At 37.2% G+C, this 27808-nt stretch overlaps 3 protein-coding genes across 4 annotated transcripts in view; 2 read left to right on the top strand and 1 right to left on the bottom strand.

Annotated features, from left to right (window-relative positions):
• Positions 1 to 18876, bottom strand: part of LOC105829212 (mothers against decapentaplegic homolog 3) — a 31588-nt gene extending 12712 nt beyond the window's left edge. The window contains exon 1 of one of the 2 annotated variants that reach the window (XM_036284230.1): positions 17846 to 18876. In XM_036284230.1, the coding sequence (XP_036140123.1) occupies positions 17846 to 18048 (203 nt within the window). In that variant the 5' untranslated portion in view covers positions 18049 to 18876. The remainder of the gene's footprint in view (positions 1 to 17845) is intronic. The other variant, XM_036284229.1, reaches the window with a different exon arrangement.
• A 901-nt stretch (positions 18877 to 19777) lies between these two features.
• On the top strand, positions 19778 to 25200 carry LOC105837278 (IWS1-like protein). The gene is made up of 8 exons (XM_036284276.1): positions 19778 to 20088; positions 20174 to 20281; positions 20554 to 20686; positions 20835 to 22538; positions 23010 to 23376; positions 23456 to 23745; positions 23845 to 23956; positions 24442 to 25200. The coding sequence occupies exons 2-8, from the start codon at positions 20269 to 20271 to the stop codon at positions 24562 to 24564; spliced, it is 2742 nt and encodes a 913-aa protein (XP_036140169.1). The 5' UTR covers positions 19778 to 20088; positions 20174 to 20268; the 3' UTR covers positions 24565 to 25200.
• A 776-nt stretch (positions 25201 to 25976) lies between these two features.
• LOC105837277 (60S ribosomal protein L18a) lies at positions 25977 to 27570 on the top strand. Its single transcript, XM_012681897.2, has 3 exons — positions 25977 to 26095; positions 26338 to 26517; positions 27170 to 27570. The coding sequence occupies exons 1-3, from the start codon at positions 26078 to 26080 to the stop codon at positions 27503 to 27505; spliced, it is 534 nt and encodes a 177-aa protein (XP_012537351.1). The 5' UTR covers positions 25977 to 26077; the 3' UTR covers positions 27506 to 27570.
• The last annotated feature ends 238 nt before the right edge of the window (positions 27571 to 27808 follow it).

Below are 27808 nucleotides of genomic sequence, written 5' to 3'. Positions count from 1 at the left end.
GAATGATGAAATATCGGCAACGCGCGTCGATAATATCGATAACCGAGAGGCAACTAATGAAAAAGCTCTCTTCCCCTCTCCCCTCCCCGCTCGCCTCTCTTCGTACGTCTTCCATTTATTCTCCACCGTGGGACGAGACTATTACAGCGGCCTGTCGCGGGCGGAAAAGCGCTTTCCGTCGTTAATAAAACCGCTCGTATATTGCTCTCTTCAATTGCCAGGAGTAAGCTTTTTTTCAAACGTTACGCGAATTTCATACCCGTCCTAAAAATATCGGGGTGAAGGGGGGGGGGGGGGAAACGCGCGAGAAGACACCGGGGGGAAATTGGAAACGCGAAACACGTCAGCCCACCCGCCGATACGTTGTTAACTCCAATTTATCACCGCGACGTGTAATTAAACGAAATTCCGTCGACAATGCGAAATAAAATTCGGCGGATATTTACGGCGCGCTCGCTATCGATTCGAAAGGGACGCATCGCCTCCGCCGCCGTTCGGAGCTTTTTGTTTCGCCTCCTCTTTTTTTCCGCGATTGGCTTCGCCGATGCTTACGCTTAATAAACCGCTGTATACCGATGCAACCTTGAGTCCAAAGTGACTGATACCGTTGCACGGCACGCGAGTAGAAGGAAGGAGATGTCGTGTATTGAAATATATGGAACATTCGTCCTTTTATGCGCATATATTATAAAACGGAATTGATTATTTCGTACTTAAAAAAACGTAGAGAAAAATCACGATTCACGCGAATCAAGTGGCTGAGTCTATAACATTTCACAAAACATTTTTCAACATACTATTTTGAATGTATGAGTATTGTTCTAGAGATACAACAATGTAATTGTATCCTTTATATACGCAAGTTATAAATGCTTATCATACGCACTTCGTGCACACAATTCAATTTGCTCTTTCTCTTCTAATAAGTAACGATTATTTTCAACAAAGAGTATTATCTTGACAATAGTCTCAAAATGTACTTCATAAATCACAAATAGAAAAATTCATTATTATATATACTTTAATGAAAATGTTATACTCTTTCAAAGAATATTATAAAATTGAATCGAAAAAGACCAAAATAATTTATAAATCAAATTTTAACTCGATATTCTTGATTGGAGTATTAAATTACTAGGATTCAGAATATATTTTGAATAAATTTGATGAACTTACAATAGATTTGTGGATATATTTATAACTTTATTATTCATAATAAGTGATACTTAATTAATAAAGTACATTTTTTTTGCAGGTACATAAAAGTTTTTTTTTAACTAAGTATTGCTTCAATGAAAATGATGAATGTACTTTAAGACCGTTTATTAAGAAGATATTCCTTGCAAAGGTAACCGTTTCTTAAAAGAAAAATTATTTTCTTAGCATAAATAATATTTTTGTGTACGTGTTCCCTCTTCTTTTCCTTCCGGCAACTTATTAAAAATTGAATAGCTCTTTTGTAAAATAGTTCAATTTCACGAATAACTGTAATTTGCAATGCAATCGTCTTGCATAGTAAGTACATGCAGAGAGTACAACCCACATTAACGACACATTTCCACATTTTCTTTTTTCTTCGCGGAATATCTCACCTTGAAATTCTTTTTTTTTTTTTATTCCGCCGGCAATTCGATTTGATCCGTCATACGCGGTATTCCTTTCACTGAAATCGAACGAGCCTAAGGTCAGCCGCGATAATCGGTGCGAACGAAGTGCGAAGTAACTTTTATACCGCGGATAATGCATTAACAAATCGCTAATGCTATTACGTACATATGGCGCATTTTGCGGTTGTTGCAACGCGCAACCGCGACGAAACCGCGCGCGAAACAGGATACCGGGACGCGCCGCGCCGCGCCGCGACGATCCTTACGTAATCCTCCGTCTCCTTCGCAAATCACACCCTTTTCTTTTCTCTTACCGGGCCGTACCCGCCGAGAGATCGGTGTCATTAATTCTTCCCGCGAATTATTCGCGTCGATTGTCTTGCGTAAACGCCAATTGACTCCGGGCATTGTGAGCTAAGTACAAACCGAGTGGATACAGATACATTTCCGAGATGAAATCTTTTTGTCTGCAAATTAAGACATGTTAATTTATATCATTTCGTTGAACTGAGACAAAGAAAGAGAGTTAACATACACTATTAAAAAAAATTTTTTTAATGCTTTCTCACATATTTAAAAAAAAACAATATTTTAAAATTCAAGATGCGCATTCAATTAGCATTTAAATATTGTATTAATTAATACTTGATGTTTGATTTTATGTCCGATTTCTATTTATGGAAGTTTCTCGAAATTTCAAAGATAATTAAATTATACTACTATATTTATTTTCTCCATTTTCAAAAAGAGCACAGATATTTATTTTAAAAACCTAAAAGTATGTCAATGAATTTTTAGAAATTTTTTGAATCACTTTAAATAAATCAAAGAGTGATTGGACGCGAGATACTCATGACTAGGTCAATAAGACATTTTTTCATGTATCGTAAGAGTTAAATGCACATTATTAATGTAAAAATAATACAAATATTGTAAGAAATAGTAAAAAAAAATTAATGATTTGCTAAATTGTTTCTGATGAACGCGAATACAAAGAAGCTCGACATCCTCTTTCTCTGCGTAATTGTCTGCGTAAATCGCTTCTGCGTTGCAACCGTGACGTAAAACACGGAATTATATTCGTTGTATAGAGGCGAGCACATAAGAGTCGTAAGCTTAAGAGAATAGAGAAGAACCGCTCGAATGACAAACCGGATAAATCCGCCGCCGATCGAAACTCGGCTCGCTTCGAGACGCGCGAAGTGTCTCCAATCTATTTCTATAAGATTTCACTTTGCGACTTATAAAAGCGAGAACGAAGAACAGTTAAACGATGCCCCCTCACCTCGATCGTCGCCGACAAATAGATCGAATAAAAGAAGTTCGGCGATGGCGCGATGGTTAGACGAATAAATCAAGGTGCTCTTCCTCAATCGTCGAATCGCGCAGCGAGATTCGATATTTTCTCGCGAATTGCAAAACACACTATACGCGCACTCCTTCCTTTTTATTTTCTAAATTGCGAATTATACTGAGATGAATGGATGAAATCTTTAATGTCATAATGGACGGTAATGTTGCATCGACGGAGGGTAAATTGGATTTGACGCTTATAGAAGACGAGAAAAAGAATTACGTAATGTAAAATTCAATGCGACCCACTTTTGCTCTCGCGGAGCATTTAGATGAGGCGACGTTCCGGGGTTACGGCTGATTATGTCGTTAAAAAATAAAAAAACGAAACGAAAAGGGGGAAAAGGGAACACGCACGTAGCGCGCCTCATTTATCTGTGATTTGACGGTACCGATATATAGATCGGCATTATTTCTCGGGCGCGCATGGAGCACCGGATGCGGCCGCCGGATATTCTAGGGTTTTATTTGGATAATGCGAAAATCGTGTTCAATGTCAGCGCGAGTGAATTAGACGGCTGTATTTAAATAGTGCGCTGAAATAATGCGCGGCAAAAATATTCCAGATCTGGAACTTTATATTTAAATCTCGGCTCGCGAGAATAGATGAAAAATGATTTGAAAAACAAGAAAGAGGCGAATAACAGTTAATTGCGTTTTCCCGCGCGATTGTAGCTAATTGCATTTGGTATTTTCAGAATAACTTGCGTACCCAACAAACAATTGATAATTATATGTAGCAAGAGATACATCTCTCTCTCTCTCTCTCTCTCCCTCTCTCTCTCTCTCTGTAAGACTAAAAATAATTATTTTCTATTTTGCACCTATACATAAAAAAGTCTTAATGCCATGAGAGAATTGAGTTCACTCTTCTATTCATCTTTCATAATTTTAATAATTCATTTTGTAAGATTTTAATCACATTTTCTCCTTCCTCCCCCTCCCCTCTCTCGAACGGGCTTTCTTTTCTCTCGAAGGGGCAAGGGAAAATGCGCGTCGGCAACGATGGAAATCCGCCGCGGATCCATTCCTGCGGTTCGCAGCGCATATCCCGGGGATAACGTCGAGCAGATGGGACGGGGTTTAATTTACCTTCTAACGGGGATCGAATTAACGTCGTGTTTCGCGCGCGCATCGTCCACTCGAAATCACGGGGACACAATGCAGTAACGACGAGTAGCTTCTACCGCCGCCGCTGCCGTTGCCGCATCGACGCCCGGCGTCGTGCATCGCCGATTCTCGCCCGTTTCGTACGTGTAACGCGCGTCATTAGACAATAGACATACTATACATCGCATGTACATATGTGTGTGTGTATATATATATATATATATATATATATATATATATATATATATATATATATATACAGGTGTACCAAAACATGTGGGTCAACGCTCGTAAAAAAGTAAAAGGAATCAAAATGAACATAAAAGTCCAATATTGTCTTCGTTAGATCCACCAATAATCGAGATATTAACGTATGTAATCTGCAAACAATTTAATTAATTTCTATCGTAATTGTGAACAGTAAATTAATGAAAGCTTATTATATATTCACGATAGATTTTTTCTTCTATGTTATAGCTCGAGCGGATCAAGCTCTTCCCTCGGCGCGCTCTCATTCGCATAATTTGAAAAATTAATACCTCGATTGGTGGACCTAACCCAAGACAATATTGGACTTTTATGTTCATCTCGATCCCTTCTACCTTTTTATGAGCATTGACCCACATGTTTTGGGACACCTGTGTATATATATATATATATATATATATATACATACATACATATACACACACATATAAATGACCTAACATTAAACAAAGTTTAATTTCCTCGATAGCTAGGAACACTCGCTCCGCTATTTGCTGATTTTGCAAGCGAGGCGCGCGTTATGCATCCATGTGCAACCATGTGCATTGTACGTGAAATTTCGTTTGGCTGACGCTCGGTTACTTCGGGAAATTGGTCGAATGTCTGAGAAACTTTGCAAATTTTCCTTATATTAAATCGAAAGTGAGAAAAGAAGCGCGGAGGGTCTGCGAAAGATGTATTTCTGGCTCGATACTTTACAAAGAAAAATCTGAATAAAAGAGAGAGAGAGAGAGAGAAAGAGAATCTAATAAAAGTATAAAGTACCTAAAATTTCAAAGTAAACGTATATAAGCATTCAAACGTGTAATACTTTAGAGAATACCCTGCATTATAACAGTCGAATCATAATAAGAGCAAAAATCCAGATATAACAATTTAGATTAATTTTTTTTTGTCAAAATAATCGGCAACTATTTCTTTAAATCTATTTTTTTTAATTGTTAAAAAAATATATTGAAAAAATGTCAGAAGATAAGTTAAAAGAACACAAACTTAAAGATTCGCGAGAACCTGTGTGTTTCATCGTGCGTCAATGTTCAATAACCCACGCTTAAATTAAATTCTCTCATAAAAATGATCGGTAATCGACTTTCAATTAAAAAAAAAAATACTAGTTCGAACAATATTATATATCAAAAATTGGAATTTATTTCCAGAACTTCTGTTTGACGGTAAAACTACCTTTTAAGATAACTCGTAAACAAACCGCTCGATCTCGCGCTCCGCGAGATCGGGATCGACGGATTACGAGGCGGGAGGGACTAATCGGCGTAATCGTTTCGATCGTTATCTCTGCTCGATGTGAATCGGCACGCTCGCGTCGGTTGGCGGATAAGCGCGCAAAGCCGCAAAAGCGCCGCGAGGGATGCGGCGTGCAGCGCACGCGTTTTGAAACACTCGGGTGCACGAGAAAAGGGTATATCTAGGTCGCCGGCGCCGCCGTCGTCGTTGTCGTCGTCGTTGTTGTCGCCGTTGTTGCCCCGTACCCCGTGCAGGTAGTCAAATATATCGAAATCCGTGGGATGTGCTGACGCACTTCGCGCATTATCTGCACGCGCGCGCGCATTCCGCTCGCACGTGCCCCGACGGCGCGCGTCGCCGCGCGTGCTCCCGCGTGATGCATGTCGCGCGTGGGCCGTGTCTCTCGTTTCCGAACGATATCTAGGACCTCCCCCCCTCCTCTTCTTCCTTTGTAAAAACGTGTATTTCTGCACGGAAAAAAAATTAGTATCAATTCTACGATCGTTGTCTTATATATATAAAGAATATAAAATTTTTAAAGCTGAGGTTGATAATCTTGAATGGCAACAAAGTTTCATATTTTTATTTCAATATTATAATAGTCATCTAAAGAGCACGATATGTATATTATTTTTAAAAATTATAATTATTGGTTTGAAGGTACGTACTGTTATTATGTCTCGCCCGATATTTTTTGTCTCCTCTCATAAAAATTATTTTTTGATAAAGATAATTTTTTCCCCCATAATAAAATTACACGAAACTTCTTCACGTTATGTCCGTTCAAAATTATCAAGTTTTTTAAAGGAGATTTTATACTCCTGTTTATATATATGAGACAATGATTTGAGACTAATTTTTTTCTACGTGTTTGATTCCGATACGTTAGCCGCGATCGAAAGTATTGCTTAACGCTTTCACTGCCGGAAGCGTCTACTTCTTATGGGGAAAAACGTACGAGACACTTATAAACTTTACTCACGTGAACGTAACGAGGATCTCGGTATACTCGTAAACTCTGATATAAAAATAACTATGCGGAAAGGAACGATTTTGCATGAAGCAACATGCAGAGAGAACGTTTAAGTATAACGAGTAAGTTGCAAAAGATTTTGACAATCTAGCAATTGTAAGTTTGAACATCTTATATAATTATTTTAATGATCCAGCAAAAAATCTTTCCATTTGAGAAGAATTAAAATATTAGGATAAATTAAATTATGATGGCCATATGAAGAAGACGGCCATTGGCTATAATTTCTCATATAATTAATTGCTAAATAATGTGTTGTTGTAATAATTTTCAAAGATAATCGATATTTATTGTAATTTATGTGCGTATACTATTCCAACAATTAATATTATGTATCATGTTTTTACTTTTGACTGCCGGCAAAGTTTTTCATGTAAACGACACAATGTCGAATAAATTACAGTTGAGCTGTCACAATTAACGTTAAAAACATAATAGAGGTATGCAAATTATAATATACTAAACATTACAAACGCGCGTTTCGCGCGCGCTACTTAGCTTACTTTTTACTTTTTAAAAATAAATTACAACGATAATTATACAGATAATATTATATCTATACAAATTTGCCAGCTGTCAAAATTTAATCGCAAGCTACTCTTGTAACACGAAGAAGCGCAGCGAAAGAACCAATCGGCATCGCGGAAAAGCGCAACAATATTATAAATTTGAAGTGATGCGAGCAATCGACTTTAGATAAGAGATGATTATATCTTTTATTTCTTTTTCTATTTCTTTAATAAATATTTATCTTTCATAGTTTAGATAAGATGACCTATGACTTTTTTCAGAATGTTTATGTATATATTTTATAAAAAAGACGAGGATTAAGTTACACGCATCTAATATTTTAAATTTGATATATCATAAATTTTTTTTAGTATTGACAACGAGTTAAATAAATGCCAAACTTATATGAACATTTATTATTAAAAATGTTTAAAAATTAAACTAAATATATGATAATATGTGGCAATAAAACTAAATATGTAAAATTATAAGTTAATTATTTTACAAATGTTAATACATAAAATATATGTGGCTAACTGTCCTATAATACTATGGCCATCTTTTCCCTAAAAGTTGTAAAAGATGGTCAATGTTTATGTTTCAATATTTTAATAATTTTTATTAAGCATTTTCTCTTTAATGTCGATAATGTTACATGCTTTAAGCTTCAATAAAGTTATATACGCAGAAAAAAAAGTAATATAGCCAATAACATATGTAACTGCGGGCTGCCAACTACATAAAGTACTCAATACAATAATATTTACTGTTAATGCAAGTACAATGTTGGTACTGCAATAGCATATATTATTGTATATCTGTAGTTGGCAGCCCACAACACATACCTTATTGGATATATTGCATTTTTTTTTCAGTGTACCAAACGCTACTAAAAAATAATACAAATCAAAGTAAGTAAAGTTTCTTACATTTGAAAAAACTACCATCATACCCGAGTTTACCCTAAAATTGACAGTCAAAGAACACAATTTTAACGAGAAACGTAAGTCTCAAAACGCGATATAGAGATTGGTGATATATGAGGCAAAAGATATCTCGGTTGTTGTTAGAGCTAATGACGGCAAGAATGAAAATTGCTTAGCGGTTACCCGGACTTCGGGTCTCTGCATCGAGAGTCTGGATAAGAGCCTAACTGTGGTTTAGTTGTTTTCCTCCTTAATCCCACGTCGCGGGCGATCTCTCCCTCGGCTCTTCCACTGTGAGACGTGAACGTTAATAAAACAGCCCCTCCACTCTTTTACTGTTGTCGCCCGGTGTATTTATCGTATGAAGCCGAGTCTCGAACGTTGTTGTTGGTCAATGTGATGTCAGAGGCAATGCGAGAGCACCGCGGTAATGTACGCGTACCATTATATATTTTTACACCAGTGCAGCACAAAAGGAACAAAAAAAACGAACAATGAGAGCGCGGATCGATAGACGCGCGTACGCACAAACACCGCGCGATTATAATAACTGCATGATAATCGCGACGTATAATCGCACCACAAACCACCGTTCGCGAGGCGAATACGGGAAATTTGGATACACGCTCTCTCTCTCTCTCTCTCTTTCTCTCTCTCTCTCTCTCTCTCTTAGAAGGAGGATTTCGAAACTCACACGCGGATCTCACTCGGGCACCTCTGCCGGGAACTGCCGGCCGCCTCGTTTGACACCTGGGTGTCCGCTGCCCCGTGATGTCGCCGATCGTCGCGAGCACGGCATTTCTTCCGCGTTATCGAGGTCTCGAAATTCCCGCCGTCGGTGGCCGAAATCTCTTCTCTGCGTCCCTGCCCTACGCGCGCGCACGACGACGTCGTTGTCGTCGTCGTCGAGAATCACCGCGATCTCCGACTGAAACGAGCACGCGATCCGCTCGCGCGTCCCCGCCCGACTCCGATCCGCGGCTTTCCTTCGCGATGATTTCCCTCTCTCTACGCCGTTCGATCTGGTATCCTCGGCCGAGGAGAGGCTCCTCACCGACCGCGCCGGCAGGCCAGGACTACTTTTAATAAAGTTGTCATGCGGTACGCACGCCACCGCCACCGCCGCCGTTGTCGTCGTCGTCGCCGTTGCCGTCGCAGCCGACACAATCGATTCCCTACGGCTTCGACCGTATAGACATACGATATACATAAACGACGCGCAAGCGGAGCACGCCACGTGATGCATCATTCCGATACGTACAGGGTCTTCCAAACAATGCGAATAATTGTCGTGATTAATCCTTACCTCCAAGATAGCGAAGACACTCGCAAGAAAGAATTTTGATAGCGGAGAAAACTCACGTCGATAAATTTTCTCCTGGAGAAAATTGCCTGGGAAGAGAGAGAGAGAGAGAGAGGGAGAGACTCGACTGCGGAGAGATTAATTAGCCAATAAGTTAAGGTATGGATGGATGTGTGTGGTCAAGCAATAAGTGTAAATCAAGTCGCCCTTCTTGGCGGAGAGCTGAAGGAAATAAACGTTCAGTTCAATTCAATTCTATTCTGTGGAAGAGAGTCGATTGGAGTTCGTAGAGGAAGCTTCGACGATCCTTCCTCGCATCCAAGAACAAAAAATCGCCCGGAAAGGACATGAGTTGATTTTATTCACGCTTCAAGTACGAATTTAAAGAAAAAACATTAAGTGCATCCAACGCACGCACGCACGCACCACACACACACACACACGCGCGCACGTACGTACGTTTTATCTCGTGTTTGCTGATATCCCATAGCTGGGACTGGGACGCATGATAAGAACGCATTAACGATAAAGAAATGTCTTTAGTATAATGAGATGTAGGAAGACGATCAAATGGCTTAGTAGTCATTAGGTAATTGGCAAGGTTAATTAGTCGACAAATTAGTTGGCTAAATATGTACTGAATATTGCAGCATATTGCGCATGTGGTACGTAGATAACTAACGTAAATAAACGGCGTCAACCTACGAAAATTTATTTCTTCATGCGTTATTCGTTTAATTAAATATTGACATGCGCCTGATAATAATTGATAAGATCTTATAATTCAAAAAGAAAAACACACACGAAAGCATAAGAGAGAGAGAGAGAGAGAGAGAGAGAGAGAGAGAGAGAGAGAGAGAGAGAGAGAGAAAGTTTTCATTAGATCCAGAAAATGCATTTGTAGTAAGCACACCTTTGATTCGCCAAGCGAGTTGCATCTATCAACGTTTATTTTTAGCAATATCCTTCGATAGATTCGTATTGATATCCGCATGTAAATACGATGGAGATTAAATGTGCTTTACGGCCGCCGGTAACTGACGACAATCACGATATAGGCGTAATTATTCATGCGCTGTAATTACGCGAATTCAACGTTAAATCTCTGAACGCCCATAAATATTTTATGTAATTAATAATAATGGATAATTGTATAATGATTAAACTGCACGCGATACAATGCTAATTATCCGCTCTCCGTGCCCGTTGAAAATGTGTGTGTGTGTGTGTGTGTGTGTGTGTGTGTGTGTGTGTGTGTGTGTGTGTGTGTGTGTGTGTGTGTGTGTGTGTGTGTTGTAATACATTTTCATGTTTCGCGAATAAAACGATAAGTTACATCTAGCTTTGTAAACACATATCATCGCTCGATGTTTACTCGATTATCGGGCCCGAAATAATTTCTCCGCATATAAAATGGAAACACCACCGATACATCGCGATCGACTTATCGATTAAAAATTTGCAGAGAATAATCGGGGCGAAATAATCGGACTGCTGTAATGCGAAAAGGAGAAAATGCAGCGGGGCCGCGAGATAAGAAATCACGGGGCCGAGCGATTTCGCGCCGTTTGCAGTATCAGCGTCGATTATTATCGCTCCTCGTCTTTTTCCGCGTTGTTTCACGCGGATGTGGAAAAATAACGAAGCCGCGCCGACCACCGCTAATCGAGATTGTTATCCCGATTAACTGGGTTCGTGACGATACCATTTTTCCACGCTCCGCGATCAACGCGTTATAGAAGTTACAGGCAATTTTACAGCCGGATTACCATCTTGCCGTGTTTTTACAATTTCCATATTCCGACTTCGTTTTCCGCGCCGGTCTCACGATTCTTTCGCAGTGTCCTATATTTAAAACGCGAAACCGTTTAAACCGGTTTAGCCTCGCCGTAACTCTTCTACTACGAGTCACAAACCGGAGTATCATTTACTATCGATAATAGAAATGTGCGAACTAACTCGAATGCAAAATTCGAATCCAAACTACTCAAATGTAAGAGGTTCGAATACGAATCACATATATTTTATACAAAATTGGATTTAAAATGACTTTTTATATTTTACAATCAATATTATTTTTCTTACGTAAAATTTTTTTTATCTATTTTAATATTCTACTTAACAATTAATTATATTTCAACGATTTGATTCACTTTAACTTTCGATTCGAGTCAAATTTTGTCGATTCAGTTCAATTCAACCTAAAAACCGAAATTCGATTCAATTCAATTCGGGTTTCAAAAATCTTGATTCCCACGCGTTTCTAATCAATAGTTCTCATTGATTTTACGCCCGAAGAATCACGCATAGGACACGTCAAGAATACTCGATCGACAAAACTTCGTTTTATATTATTCACCAAAAAAAAAAGAAAAAAAGCAATCCTTAAATAAAGTTCATTAAAGTTGCCAAAATGAAAAGTAACGTTCTTCGCAAATGATTCTTTCCCGTCTGTTTTGCCTTATTTTTCGTTACTTTTCCGCAGAAAAATCACGAGACACGCACGCACGCAGACACGTGCGTGGAATCGAAGCGACCGACGTGTGAATTAATTATCACTTGTTCCGTGACGTGAAACGAACTGCTGAGGAGGCAGAGCATCTCGATCGTTTCGTACAGCCGTGTCGTTCCTAACAATGCAACGTTCGCTTGCGCTCTCGTCGTCACGTGTACCCGACACGAAACATGTGAGTCGTCACGTACGTGGGTGTACCTCGCGACCCACGTATTCGAGGAAACCTCGACTTCTATCACGTTGGCGTCCCATTTTCAGAATTTTCGACGCGATCGATTCAGCCCCCTACATCGTCCGCCACCGTCATTCACGTTCAGGAATCACATTCAATTTCATGAAAAGCTTCCCGCGCGGGTAGCCAAACTCGTTTTCTTTCATAATTTACTTTTTTGTCATAAAATATTACGGAAATTCGCTGTCACGCTTGTGTATATTTGACAGACGGGACGCGTTCGCGGAAATAAGAAGTGTCATTCGTATGACTTGGCAGTGCCAATGTGGTCCCGATCTCGGATACCAAGTTTTATCAACAATTCCTTGGAGGAGAATCCGATCGTTCCACGCTGAGAATTCGATCGGACGACGGGGGGCGACATCAGCGGACAACATCGTTTCTCGCTGTTTTAATTTTTGCGAACGCGGGAGTTTCGATTTTGCGTCATGAACGATCGTCTGATGTTATACACTTACGCAACGATAGCTTCTTTGTCCTCTTCAATAAACTTTCCAGTTTCATAATATGGTATATGCAAAAGTTCTGGCGTTTTACTTAAGGGGATCCTAATCGTCTGTTTTAAATAAACTAATCTTTTAATTAGTTTTATAAAATCGCAAAACTCTTTTGCAGAATTAAGATACGCATCAAAATCTAGAGGATTACGGTAGAGTTAATATCAAAAACAAAAAAAGTTTCATTTTTGGTACGTAGAGCTATCAGTTGATGACAATATTTGCTTAGTATACAGGGAGAGAATTTTCTCTTAAAATTTACCCTGAAAATAATGGTAATTGTGAGACAACGTAAACCTTGAAAAATTTTACCATACTTTTAATAAAATTTATTAAAATTTTAGTAAATTTTGTCAAAAGTATAGTAAAATTCTTCAAAGTTTACGTTGTCCTACAATTATCACACAGATTTTCAGGGTAATTTTTAAGACAAAATTCTTTCCATGTACAAAATCTACGATGTACATGTACAAAATGAAACCGTATTCCTCTAGGGATAACATATACGAACAATATCGTGCAATTCAAATTAAGATTAAAGGTTTAGAAAAAAGATTAGCTTCTTTAACTTTTTATAATTGCAAATTCAGATATAGGTTAGAAAAAAAGCAATCTAAAAAATTATTTTATTTTCGATGTAAAATCCAGTTCATATGATGATATTAATACGTGTACTTTAATTTTGGAAAAGGATTTCCAAATCTATAAAAGAAATACATTAAAAAATCTGGTTAATGATATTCACGAATGACTCTACATTATCGACCCCGATCAAGTTTAACGAGCACTTTAGCATCCCTTAAGAAACAATCTTCAAGTTCATCCTGATTCCGTTGCATTGGCATCTTTATACTAATTCTTATGATAAATCAAGCAATTGATCCCAATCAATGTCAAAGTATGCAGCTTCATCTTTATGATAACTTCTGTAATAAGCAACAATGGAAAGTTTTCCATATAAAAACATGTATAAATATATAGAATTATATATGAAATATGTCCATATATGTTATATTAAATTTTTTTGTAAAATTTCTGTTTGGTATAAAAAAAATAATAGTTGTACTGAAAAAGCAAAAACTAATTAAAAAGATTATTGTCGCAATTCTTTTTTTTTTACAAAAAGTTAAATATAAAAAATAAGAAAAAATTGGCCTATGTATAATCATATATGTTTAGCATTAACATTGTATATTTAAGGAATTATACTTTTTTTTTTCACTTTTCGTCTTTTTAGTGTGACTATTTAGTGACTATTATTTCTTTTATACCAAACAAAAACCTTAAAAAAATAAGAAGCTAATATAAACATTATATTTCGTATATAATTGTATATATTTATATACATTTTGTATGAAAAATTTTTTACCGAGGAGCTACAAAATAAGGAAAGGTTTGTTATTGATGCAGCAACCGTGAAACAATTTTGTCCAGTAATCGTGGAGATTGTTGATAATAAGTTACATATCAGAACATTATTTGATTTTTGAATTTGATCTAAGACGCTACGGCTGAAGCACACCGCAGAATATGTAGTGTGCACGACAAGATGATGTAATAAGCGAAAGAAGTTGTGAGTTTTGGTCCCGACGCTTCTCCGTATGTAACTTTTATCAACCTCCACTGTATACAATTCTTCAACGAATGTTATGTCAATATTAAACTTCCTTTTATTTTGCAACTCAATCATTATCTATTATAAGAATCATGATAAAGATGAGGCCACATCGACAGCGGGAACAGCATACTCGAATGTTACTTCTCAAACAAACCGCCAGAACGTTTGTGTCCAAAAAAAAAAAAAAAAAAAAAAAGTGACTGGAAATCAACGCGTGCCCTGTTGTCGCGTACGCATCTGCACGGACACATCCGCGATAGTCCAATTAGCAACTGTCTTCTGGCGTCGCGTCTATTTTATGGCCGCAATTGATTCTATCAAGGCGAGATCAAAGCGAAGGCATGGCTCGTCTTTTATCGAGTTACGTCAATACGATTCTCTTTGCACGAAACGGACGTGAAAGATATGTGTCGTTCCCGCGGTCGATCGACTATTGTCTTTTTGGACGCCGCCGACCCTCACAACAGTTGGCTCGAATCCCGAAGTATTATATTAAAACTCCGGACGATCGGACTATCATCACTCGGGCCTCCCCTCTCCCGGCATTATCACTCAACTGGGTATCGCACAATTGGTGGGAGAGAGGGGAAGGGGGAAACCCCGACAAACCCGTTTGCCATAGGTCAAGGATTGTACGCGGGTGTATCTCACGTTTTCAAACTCCGAGCATTAAAGCCAAATCATACTAGCGATTGCCAAATGGATTGCGATTTTGCGATCGGCGATTGGCGATTACTTTCCAATCGTCAGAGAAAAGCAGTTTAGATAAACGCACCGTTTTGTACAACCTCTAATCGCAGTCGGCAACCAATCGCAGCTAATCAAGTGTTGCGATATTTAAATCACACGGCAGGCATAGCCAAATTCTCTTGTCGATACATTTATCTCTACTCTCTAAATCACAATTAGTGAAAACTCGACAAAATCAGTGGAAATACACTGACTTTCAGTGATATACCTATAACCATTCACTGATTATCAATCAATGAAATAAATACGCTGATTTTTCAGTGACTATACACTAATTCTAAAATGAAAATTAGTGAAAGACAGTGAATATTCACTGATTATCACGATTATAAGTATGCTACTAATCAGTGAATATTCACTGATTATGATTTAGAGAGTACTGTATTCTGTGATTTAAGTTATAAACAGAGATCGAGATCGCATCGGAGTTTGATCAATCAAAGTCCGCTAAATTTCAGATTGATTTTTTTTTCTTCCCACTGGTTCAAAATTGCAATCCAATCTCAATCTCTAGTCTGATACCGGGCCTTAACTCCGTATCAAACTGACGATTGGGATTGAGATTGGATTGAAATCTAACCAGAGGAAGTAAATGAAACAAGTTTTAAAAACATTGTTCTGATCCGTCAAATTTCAATCCAATCTCAATCCCAATCGTTAGTCTGATACGGGCTTTACGCACTTCGCGCTTTGTGAGCGCATTGACGAGTACCCTACCGCCCACGCGGCGGGCGGTAACCGCAGCGACAGTCGCATTTGGGAGTTCTTTTGAATACGATCGCTAAGATGATCGCACTTGCGTCACCGTCTCGCGACCCGGCGAGAGAGGTGTCCTCGCCTCGATTACAAAATACAACGAACGTGTATGACGAACGATCGTGTGCGAAAAAACTCAATTCAAGGATGTTTCAATTCTACAATACCAGCTAAAAGCTATTGAAATTTTTAAAAAATTGCAAGCTCTCTTTTTAGGTTTATTCCTTTTCTTTTTCAACCACAAAAATTTTGATTGTCAATATCCGAATTTTGGTCCCGAAGTGCTCAACCGCAAAGAAAAAAAGAAAATAACGAAGAATTTGATTTACAATGACTATGTTGTGACAAAAATGACTGTTTTGCTGTAGCTTTAGTTTAAAAAACTCTTAAACGTAAATAGATCCAAATAAACTTTTACAGATAAACCAAGTCTTCTTCTTGGCATTGTAATGCTGAAGTGAATAAAGATTCTATTCTACTTTTACAAACATTTATTAATTTTATTAATATACATACAAAAATTGATTTAATTTGTAATGCTACTTCCTCAACAAATTTACAAATAAGTATTACACAACGAGATTAAGATTCAAGAGTAAATAAAAAAATAACTTTTAAAGCAATAAAAAAATTTTATACAGATAACCAAACGTGATAATAGAGCAATCTATAAAATTTTTTTAATTTCTAAAACAGTTTGAAATAACACGTACAATTTTAAGTCCGCCAATAATTATCGAGAATACATAAACAAAGGATGCATCAGGTAAGCTGTATCGCATTTTATGACGAATATAGAGGTTGAAATACGTCTCGCTCTTAAGATCTAACGGATTTAATGAGACGAAATGTTTCCGGAAAATTTTCGAAATTTCGGATATTTTCGTTTCATTCCGTCATTATCCATTCGACCGCAGTCCCGACTCTCAAGAGTGAAACTTTGATCGACTCCGTACAAATTTAGTTAATAAGAAATTTATAAGTAAAACTTGGCGGGAGGAACGGTTTTCCTGAAGTATCCAGAAGTTTAGAGATATAGTTGAAAGCTGAAAATAATTTTGTTTGGACTACCGTAATAATTATTTACAACGCATCCTACATAATCTGTAGCCAGTTAAATTTTCAGATTTTTATCTTAGTAAAACCCTTGGTAAAACCGTTCCTTTCATATCAAAATAGATTATTAATTATGAAAAACTGTAGGAGCAATGGACGCGTGTGATTAAAGTAAGATTGTAAAGTCCCTTCTCGCTGTAAAATAAATAAAGTCAATAAATTTCGAAGGAGCAACCAATTTGATTTCGGTGAAACGCATATCTAGTCTTTTGTCAACCTTCGCTTAACAATAATCAGAAGCAAAAGAATAAAAAAAAAAAAAAACACAAACGAATATGAAATTCGCGCAAAGTGAGTTTGACGGTTTTCTCCGGAACTTGACCACGTGCCCAAGATCCAGTGTTTACCTGTGCGTGCGTGCGTGCGTGTGTGCATGCGTATCGCGCCGATCGGCCGTCGTTCAGTAAACGTGACGTCGTCACCTCGCCGAGGTTCTAATGCGTGTAATAAAGAGACAAAAGAAGAAAGAGAGAGAGCTATATATGCGTTTTTCTCTTTGTTGGTCCTTGTCGGCGCGTGAATTCGCGCAAACTCGCACAGGTGCGCGCGCGCACGCACGCACGCGAGAGAAAGATAGACGTCCGTCGGCGACGGCGTTCTCTTCTAACGACGAGAGAACGGAGAAGAAGCAGTAACGTACGAAAGCGGGGGGGGAGGAGGGGGGCGCGTGATTGGTAAAAAGAGGAACGTCATATGTAGGGGCACACGCACAGAGAGCAGTCTCGCGCACACGCGAGCCGTGTGTGCGTGCAGACGCGACGCGCCACCACACGCGCGCGCGCGATTTCTCCTCTCCTGCTCTCCTCCGCCAGCCGCCCCATCTTACTCCTTCTTTCTTTCGATGCCTCGCGCGACGCGCGGAGCATATACTCTTCTCCCTTTCCTCTCTTCTTTTACGTATCATCAGACGATATCGGACGGCGATAGCGCGCAAGGACACAAAAGGGGGGAACCGAGCGCGAGAAGTAACTTATTCGGCGAAGCTTTTATGCGTACATAAACACGCGTACCTTGGTATAGTGATGCACTTGGTGTTGCAGCTCTGCGTCGTGATGGCCTTCTCGAGCTCCTCGAGGCCCGCGGACTTCTTGAGCTTCTTCACCAGGCTCTTAACGGCCTTCTCGCTCCATTTGTCCTCGCTCTCGGCCTTCTTCCAGCCCAGCAGCCGCTTGACGATAGGCGGGTTAAAGCTGGGCAGCATCGAAGTCATCATTTGCCCTGAGAGGAGCGCACGCGACCCGCATCGGGGCCGCTACGACGTCGGCTTGTCGTCGTCGCGGTTGCGTTTATTATTACGTACGTTCGCCACGCGCGCGCGCGCGCGCGCGCGAGACCCGGTTGCCCTCGCCCGGCTGGAAAGAAAATCGGAGGAGAGCTCGGCAGTGGCGGCGGCGGCCTGCCCGGCGGATCGTAGATCGGCAGCGGCCGTGTGTGTGCGCGCGCGCGCGCGCACTCGATACCGATCGCGGATCCCGTACACCCCGTACAAAACACGAGAGATCACTCGCTACTCCGGCACACAGACGACGAATATTTTGCCACGGCCGCCATACTGTACTCTGAGGCACTCTGAGCGCGCGGCTCGGCGCGGCTCGGCCGTGATCGGCGGTTCTCGCCGAACGCTGCGCCGCGCCGCGCGGCGCGCGCTCGCGACAACGCTCGCGCGTTGTCTTTGCTCCTCCGTTCTAATGCCCGATTTCTTCACGTTCAGTTATCTTGCGGTTAAAATTATCCAGGAGATAAACTACCAGATCCATGCACGTGATTGGTTAAACTTGATATTTATCCTCCGGATAACTTTATCGGGAAGTGAAGAAATCGGGCATAAGAGATGTTGTGGACCTCTCTCAAGTGAAATGGAAATCTTCAAAGAAATATATATTTTACTATTTTATTTAATAGATTTATTTATTAGTAGTGATAATATACTTGAAAGATTTCCTACAAGAGCCAACAACTTAAACAAATCTATAAAGTTAAACTTTCAAAAAACAAATTTTTTATTTTCAGACTTATTCGTTGTATAAATATGGTAATTTTTCAGACATGTAATACATTTAAAAAGAAAATTGTAGGCTTTAATTAATTTTTAAGAACTTATTAAGAAATAAGTAAGTGATAAAGAACCTGTATGCCATAGTTTTTATAGGCTTTATATTTACCAACTTATCCTATATATTTTACTTTTATCTTTTTTAATAACATTAATGATGATAAAAATGACAAAGTAAATATTTAAAACATAAAATAGCTTTTTAATTTTTATTTACAAAATTTTATGAATGACTTTTAACAAAGACATTTTTTAATATGTCTCTTTGTATAAATGCCGTATTTGTTTCTTCAGACATAGTATATTTAAAAATAAAATTTTAAACTTTAAATTATATTTTAAAAATCTATTTTAAAACAATATATTTCTTACTTTTTTAGTTTTTTTAAACATTTTTTATTTATCACCTTTGTTTATTATTTCTGCCAAAATTATTCACAATGTAATGCTACTGATAGAAAATAATTTAATGTCATAAACCAGATTTAAAAAGAATGGACTTGTTTGGTTTTTGTATTCTTATTTATGCATACAAACAGTTAAATTAATTTTATTTTTAATTGATAAACCCTGTATTAAAAGATTAAGCTGATTTGAATGTATCTAAAAAGCGCGCCTCAACTTCTTTAATATGATTGGTAATACTTTCTTTAATATGATTGGTAATACCATTTATTGGTAATACCTTCTTTAATATGATTGGTTAATACCTTTAGATCTAACCTATCATATTAAAGAATTACTGATCGCTCACTCAACAGTTGTGTCTGCTGAACGCGGCCAATAGCAAAATGCATCTTCTTGGGAACGCAACCAATAGCGTTTTATATTTTGGACACGATCTTCTACGTGTTCCGAGACTCATCAGGGAAAGAGAAATCTACGCGATATTTTTGTTCGTGGCGTTTGTGACTTGTGAGTATTCCTTTTGCCTGCTTTTGCTCTTTCAAGAGTTCGAGTATCGTTGAGTGTATATAAGTATGTATTCAATCTAGATAAGATTTTATTGATATCGCAAATGTCTTTGCTGAACGAGTGAATTTTATGCAAAAGTTTTAGTACTTATAATGTTCTCTAATTAATAAATTAGAGCTTTAATTGTGGAAAGAAATGTGATACTCAACTTTACTGCTGAAGTATTCCATAGTACATCAATTGTGAATTCAAAACTTGAATAATTTCTATTGAGCAAAAATCCCGGTTAGTTTTGTTACACACTTTCTTTCGTACGAAAAGAAACAGCACGTTGCTTTGAAAATTAGACAATTCTGGAATATTGTTAAAGGCAGAAGAGCCACGGAACGGTTGTATACAGTGATCAATCGTAATAATTTTGACTGCCTTAAGAGATCATATTTTTACTGCGTTTAAATAGATGCCATGGGTTTTGAAGGTAAGAATAATTATGTTTGTTACATTACGGACACATTGAAACTGAAGTTTTGATTAGAATATTTTATCTGTTATCGCAATACATGTAAAATAAAGTTTATGTAAAAAGTTTGTCAAAATAATGCAAAAATTATATAAGAAATATAGCATCTTTGTACATATTATTTTAATTATGTTTTACATATATGATGTATTTAATTATGCATTATACTTATTTTAAGATTAAAAAATATTATAATGTTACACATAAACTGTTTTCTTTTTCTTTTCAAGATGGAAGAAGTGACTCGGAAGAGGAACATGATAAATCCAGAAGCAGTAGTCCAGATTCACAAAAATCAGGCAGCAATGTAGCAGAAAACAGATCAAAATCACATTCGCCTAGTCCGAAATCTTCACCCACCAGGTATTTAATATTCCTTGTATATTTTTTATTGGTCAATAATTGATTATGTAATAGTTAATTTATTGCATGCTTCTTGCTTTTAACATTATATGTACAATATTACAATAATGAAAGAAAGCAAAACCTTAATTTAAGTTAAATAATTTAGGTCGAACCAATCGTCTCCGGCACGAAATGGATCACCAGCATCTGTCCATTCTCATGCAAGTTCTGGAAAGTCTTATTCTAGATCACCATCCAGATCACCTTCGCCGAATAGATCTGTTTCACCATTAAATGGCAAAAGGAGTGTATCTAGATCACGTTCTAAATCCAATAGTCCGAAACATACAGAAACAAGTGCAAGAGATGGCTCCCGATCACCGGCACATTCGCATCATTCTATTAAATCAGGATCAAGATCTCGAAGCTCCTCTCACTCTTCGTCCAGAAGTTCTCGTGCAGCATCAAGAAATAATTCACGTTCAAGATCAAGATCAAATTCCCCAAAACCAGGCGATACTCCATCTAAATGTATCTCGCCAAAGGCAAACTTCCAATCGTCTTCTAGATCTCCTTCACCCCGGGCAATTTCCAAATCCCGTTCTCGTTCGAGATCTCTCTCTCGATCTCATTCTGGTTCTCCAAAAGCATCGGTCCATTCGCGCTCTCGATCGGGCACTCCAAAATCTTTTCGATCAAGATCCAGATCCAGATCAAGATCAAGATCAGTATCAGTTAATCCAAAAGACGTTAGAGCTAGTTCAAGATCAAGATCAAGATCTTTATCTAGATCTTTATCCAAAAAAGGTTCTTGCTCACCTTCGGCATCACCTCCTCCAAATCAATCTCCTATAATAGCCAGACAGTCAAGATCAAGGTCAAAGTCTGTTAATAGCTCTAGAAAAGGTTCTCCAGATTTGGAAAAAAGCCCCCGTTTTAGATCTCGTTCCAATTCAGCAGATAAAAAATCTAAATCAAGATCTAGATCAAGGTCTGGATCCAGGAAACAATCGAGATCTCCTTCGCGAGGACGAGTTTTATCACGTTCAAAATCCAAATCTAGATCGAAATCTAGATCGTTATCGGGTTCGAGAAAAGGTTCACGTTCAAGATCACGATCAAGATCGCAAAGATCTGGATCTAGAGGAAAATCAAGATCTGTATCAGGTTCACGTAAAGGTTCTGTATCTCCTGCACATTCGAGAAAGAATTCTCGTTCAAGATCTAGATCCAGCTCGCGGTCCAGTAAATCTAAATCAAGATCCCGTTCTATTTCAAGAGCTTCGCGATCAAGATCTCGTTCAGGATCCAGAAAGTCGATATCAAGGTCGAGATCGCGATCTCGTTCAAGGTCCAAGTCTAGTTCGAGATCACGTTCAAGCTCACGTTCAAGATCAAGGTCTAGGTCGAAATCAGGTTCAAGATCAAGATCGAGGTCAGGATCAAGATCGAAGTCACGTTCACGATCTCGATCAAAATCGAAATCACATTCTAGATCGAGATCAAAATCTGGATCAAGCGTTAGATCTAGGCATTCATCGCGTTCTAAATCCCGATCTAAATCACGATCTAGATCCGCCTCTGGATCTAGAAAATCCAGAAGCCGTAGCAGAGATTCGGATGGAGTAGTTAGAAGGCGTAAAAGAGTATTATCGGATTCTGAAGAAGAAACTGATGAAGCTAAAGCAAAGAAACAAACGAGAGATAAGTTGACTGATTCCGAACATGAAGATGAGAATGAAAAGAAAAAGGACGATGAGGCACATCAAGAAAAGGAAGGTGAAGGTGAAGAAAATAAATTATTGGATGTAACTGCTAAAGACCAACAGGATGAAGATTCTGACGATGGAATTATTACTAGTGGTGGAATGTAAGTAAATATTTAATCTTGATATAGATCTGAAAAATAATATTATAAAATGTATTAATCTGTTGTAGTCACACCTTCGAATAATTTTGTAATAGTCACATAGAGTTTATTGGATTCTCACGTAGAAGACCAGTCGACATTTTTTTTATTTCACACAAAAATTTCAACGTTATATTCTTAACACAGTATACTTTTAAATAAAAATTAGTTAAATAGTGGAAAAAAATGTATTTATTTTGAAGTTTGAAATGATAAATTATGACAAAAAATGTAAAACTCAAAGAGATAATTTATAGGAAACAAAATAGGGTAAATAAATTTATTTTTTTTTTTTTATGTTTAGAGATATGTAATTGTAAATTTAGCATGGGGTCTACTGAACTCCCAGTGACTACAACAGTTAAGAGAATTTAAAAAGTAAAAATGCAAAATCTAATAACTTATAAAAATGTTTGAATCTAATATTTTCAGGGATGATTTCGATATGTTGTCTGATTTCGATCGCATGTTAGCACGAAAAAAAGAAGAGCAATCGCGTAGACGTAAACGAAAAGATATCAGTCTCATCAATGATAATGATGATATTATAGCACAATTATTATCAGACATGAAAGGTGCAGCTGAGGAGGATAGAAGATTAAATCAACAAAATAAACCTGCCACAAATAAGATTTCCATGTTATCGAAAGTATTGTCGCAGCTTAAGAAGCATGATTTACAATTGGCCTTTTTGGAACACAATGTATTAGCGGTTCTTACCGACTGGTTAGCACCGATGCCTGATCGTTCGTTGCCTTCTCTTAAAATCAGAGACAATCTTCTAAAACTGTTGTGGGAGGTGAGATATTAAATAAATTCTTTTGTTTGACAAAAAACGCGTTGCCTTTACTACAATTATTTGTTACATGTTTCTCTAGTTTCCAAAAATTGATCAATCTTCACTGAAGCAATCCGGTATTGGAAAGGCTGTGATGTATCTTTATAAGCATCCAAAAGAAACTAAAGAAAACAAGGAACGTGCTGGGAAATTGATCAATGAGTGGGCTCGACCGATTTTTAATTTATCAGCGGACTTTAAAGCACTTTCGAAAGAGGAGAGAGTGCAGAGGGATCTGGAGCAGACGCCTCAGAAGAGAAGGAAAATTGAGGACGGTGGATCCTCCCAAAAATCACAGGATATTAATAAAGCCCTGAAAGGAGATTCCAAGTACAATAGTTGATAATAATCATCAATAATAATATTAATAATAATATTATTATCGATTGCATTGTACTCGTATTGCATTGAACTTATTCTTGATTCCAGACCATTGAGACCAGGAGATCCTGGATGGGTAGGAAGAGCCAGAGTTCCCAGGCCATCTAATAAAGATTACGTCATACGGCCTGATTGGAAATCAGATGTTGACATTAGTAGAGTAAGTATTTACATTTAGTAAAAACAGGAACGGATGATATAATATCAGTCCCTTACATTTAGATCTAAAAAATTTCTCGGTGAGAAATCTTCAGCTAAGGTTTACAAAGTGAAAAAAAATATATAGGATATATAGATTTGAACTCGCAATTTGTCACTTACAAGTCCTGCCCATTGCTCCTACAGAGCTATATGACGTCCTAAAATTGTTATATAAATATTATGTTTTATATTTCCAATAATGTTTGTTTTTGAGTTTCTAAACTTACTTTTTTGTAGTATTAATTTATAATTAATAATACCTCAAACTTGTGGCTGTTATTACATTCCAATTCTTAATCGTTTTCGATTCCTTATTTCATTTAGTTATTTACTATTGCTCTTCCCTAATGTTTTCCTAATATATAAAGGTTTTTAGCCAAATAAAATACCATGCTAGCCATGTAGTAATCTTATACGTAATTGTAATAATGTTATTCTACGCAGAGCACCAAGAAACAAATGAGCCGATTCGAGAGACATATGAAGAACTATATGGACAGTAAACGTATGAAGTCAACGAGAAGGGCAGTAGATATATCTATAGAGGGTCGCAAGATGTCTTTGTAATATGTGTTTCTTGTATTTTATACACGGCCGGAATTAAACCTGTGTCAATGCTTGCTATCTCCTGACAATTTCGCGGGAAAAGTTATGACGGCTTAATTGATGTACTTCTCGCGTAAATTTCGAGTTAGGTAAATTAGAGATAGATTATGCAGTTAAAATATGTTCTTTATTTTTTTCTGATAATTGGCATTACATATTTATTTGCAGACGAAAAAGTTAGTGATAGTTTTATTTTATACAACAAATTGATAGTAAAATAGCATGCAATTTTAGTAGACAATTAAAAAAATAATTATAAATCTAAAACTTGAATTGGATTGTTCCAATTAATTTTGATGAAGAGATTTAAGGAACTTGCTTATAAGTTAAGCATTAATAATATTAAGTGATGTATTATTTAAAGTGTCTATAAATAGAATTAAATAAATATACACGTTTAAATTTGTGTATATTTTGTTTTGTAAAGCTGACTGATATTAACGTTTTATGCAATTGAAGGAGATATAATTGAAACATGGTTACATATATTAATAAAGTGTTTCACGGATGTTGGAGTCGAAAAAAAATTATGTTCTCTTTGTATAAGATTAGCAATAAAACCACATGCTTTTAGAAACAATTTATTATTATGAAAAATGCTGATAATATTTATTAAACCCAAATATACATTGTTTTATACTTATATATTTATATTTAAAAAATGGATATTTCTTCGGATATTTATTGTTTTCATATAAACGAAAATCTTTTTGCGTTAATTTTTTTATAATTTAGACCTTGTCTCCTCATTTCTACTTTTGAATGGAAACAATAAATTTTATAAATCATAACTTTTTTTCCTTCTTGTTGAGGTATTGTTTTTCACAATAAATTATTTATAGTTTTTCGGAAAAGGGAGGATGTCTCTAAGCATTGATATCTAGCTAGTAACTATGATTTAAGACTGGCAAAATTGTTGACGCACAGTTTATATAAGTTAAGAATATTAAATTAATAGAAAAATTATATTCAGTATCAAGACTCGCTGCAGACCGAAATAGGCAATTTTAACTTTGTTTTATTTTTTCTTAAAGAAAGCATGGCAAAATACAGATGTTAAAAATAAAGTTCTTTGATATGATTTATGAATCTTTTTCTAGAAGAAAAGAAAAAATCAGAAAGTACATGTCTTGTATGAGAAACATTACTAAATATTAAAAATGTTATATGTATTAAAGTTAAATAAAAAGGAAAGAAAAGAATGATGGATAAAGCAAAAATAATAAAATTTAATTAAGATTAAATTTTGGAAAGTTTAAATTTTTCCTTCCTCTCCGTTTTCCCGAATGTCTATAATATAAAAATATAAAAGATATATAAAATATATTTTTTTAATAAAATAAATTTCTTCATTTTTTTAAATTTGAGATGTGGTCTTTCAGAGACAAATTAAACATGGCCGCATAAAGACTTCCGTCATGCAATATGGCGGCCGTCTCTTTCCGGTTTATCGTTGAACGTGATATAAGATACGATGAAGGCGAAGGGTGAAGTGAGTAATTTTTACGAATTTTACGTGAGAAATAAACAAGTTCGATACCGAGAACTATTCTTTCTTGTCCCGAGCGTCGATTATTCGTGTAGGATTTACGGAAAACCATCAAATGGAGCTTCACTTTGAGATATATCACAATATAACCTATAACTGTCCATACCAGCACATGTTCGCATAATCCAGTCCAGTGCGATTCATAATGAATTCGAGTGGAACTTAGCCTGTCTTTTCTCTTTCAGCTGAAGGAATTCGAGGTGATTGGGCGCAAGCTCCCCACCGAGAAGGAAAAAACTACACCGTTGTACAAAATGAGGATATTTGCACCAGACGCTATAGTAGCCAAGTCCAGGTTTTGGTACTTCTTGCGTCAACTAAAGAAGTTCAAGAAGTCCACTGGAGAGATCGTGTCCCTTAAGCAGGTTTGCAACGACAGTATTCTATATCTCTTGCACTCAAAATCACTTCTTGAGACTCAATCATTGATATTACTGTCTGACTGATTTCTATCCTTGGAAGTTTCTATCTTTTTTTAGTTTCAAAAGTAATTTTTTTTTTCTAAAAAGTACAGACATTTGCTCTAGAAGCTTAAAAGTATGTTCATGAATTTTCAGAAATTTTGAAGATTTTTTTAATTAAGTGAAATAGTGGTCATAAGATACTCATAATTTAGGCAATAAGGTTTACTGTAAATAAATATATAATAAAGCATTGAAAAGAGAGAAAGGACGAAAAGTATACAAAATTTAGTTTCAAAAATAATCGGAAAGAGATATTAACGTGTTGCTGTCTTTATTTGTAGTTCTGTTCTTTTTAGCTCAGCTTTTCTGGTTCATTTCTTCCTTTTTATTTTCTACTTGAAAGGGAGAGAAACTGATGAACTATGCAAGAAGTTGAGTTAAAAAGAGCACCTAGGTTGCATTTAACTCGCTTGCTAGCATCATTTTTCCTGATTAATGTGATTAAATAAACATCAAATGGATTATTATGAAATGATTCCAAGAGCTTCACGAGTGTTAAGTATGGAATGTGTTCCTATTATGTCTGATAACCGAGTGCAATTGATTTTTTTAGATTCCTGAGAAAACTCCGACGAAAATCAAGAACTTTGGGATCTGGCTAAGGTATGATTCCCGATCTGGTACACACAACATGTACAGGGAGTACAGAGATCTCTCGGTCAGCGGAGCGGTGACGCAGTGCTACCGGGACATGGGTGCTCGTCACCGCGCGCGCGCTCACTCCATACAGATAATCAAGGTGGAGGTCGTGAAGGCTGCGAACTGCCGCAGACCCCAGGTGAAGCAGTTCCACGACTCCAAGATAAAGTTCCCGCTGCCCAAGCGAATCCACCACAGGAATCGAATGCCATTGTTCAGCGTCCGGAAGCCGCGCACCTATTTCCTCTAAATACAGTTTTTGTACTGCGACGCTACTTTTAAAATTCTGCAGAAAATAAAGGGACTTTCGACATAGTTTTGCACGCAATCGTCATGCGCGATTTCCTCTCCTCTGTTCTTTGCATTTGTGTCGAGAACGATAGAAGAAAAAGCTCGAGTCTGTTCGAAATTAGAAGAATGTAGAAGTCGCGTTACTTCAATCAGACGCGTGATTGGCGGATTTTTCTCGTACTATGTTCAATGAGTTATAAAGGCTAATCTACATTGCGATCTTTGCTTCTCCCGTTTCTTATTTTCGCCTCTTCACGCACTG

This window comes from Monomorium pharaonis, chromosome 3 (assembly GCF_013373865.1).
Source record: "Monomorium pharaonis isolate MP-MQ-018 chromosome 3, ASM1337386v2, whole genome shotgun sequence".
In the NCBI taxonomy this organism is placed as follows: Eukaryota; Metazoa; Arthropoda; class Insecta; order Hymenoptera; family Formicidae; genus Monomorium; species Monomorium pharaonis.
This window is presented reverse-complemented; position numbering and strand designations above follow the sequence as displayed.

Excerpts from the sequence above, each read along its gene's own strand:
- LOC105837278 (XM_036284276.1), top strand. Across the intron at positions 20,687-20,834 it reads CCGAAATCTTCACCCACCAG|GTCGAACCAATCGTCTCCGG; the intron begins GTATTTAATATT and ends TAAATAATTTAG. Across the intron at positions 23,746-23,844 it reads GCCCTGAAAGGAGATTCCAA|ACCATTGAGACCAGGAGATC; the intron begins GTACAATAGTTG and ends TCTTGATTCCAG.
- LOC105837277 (XM_012681897.2), top strand. Across the intron at positions 26,518-27,169 it reads AGATCGTGTCCCTTAAGCAG|ATTCCTGAGAAAACTCCGAC; the intron begins GTTTGCAACGAC and ends TGATTTTTTTAG.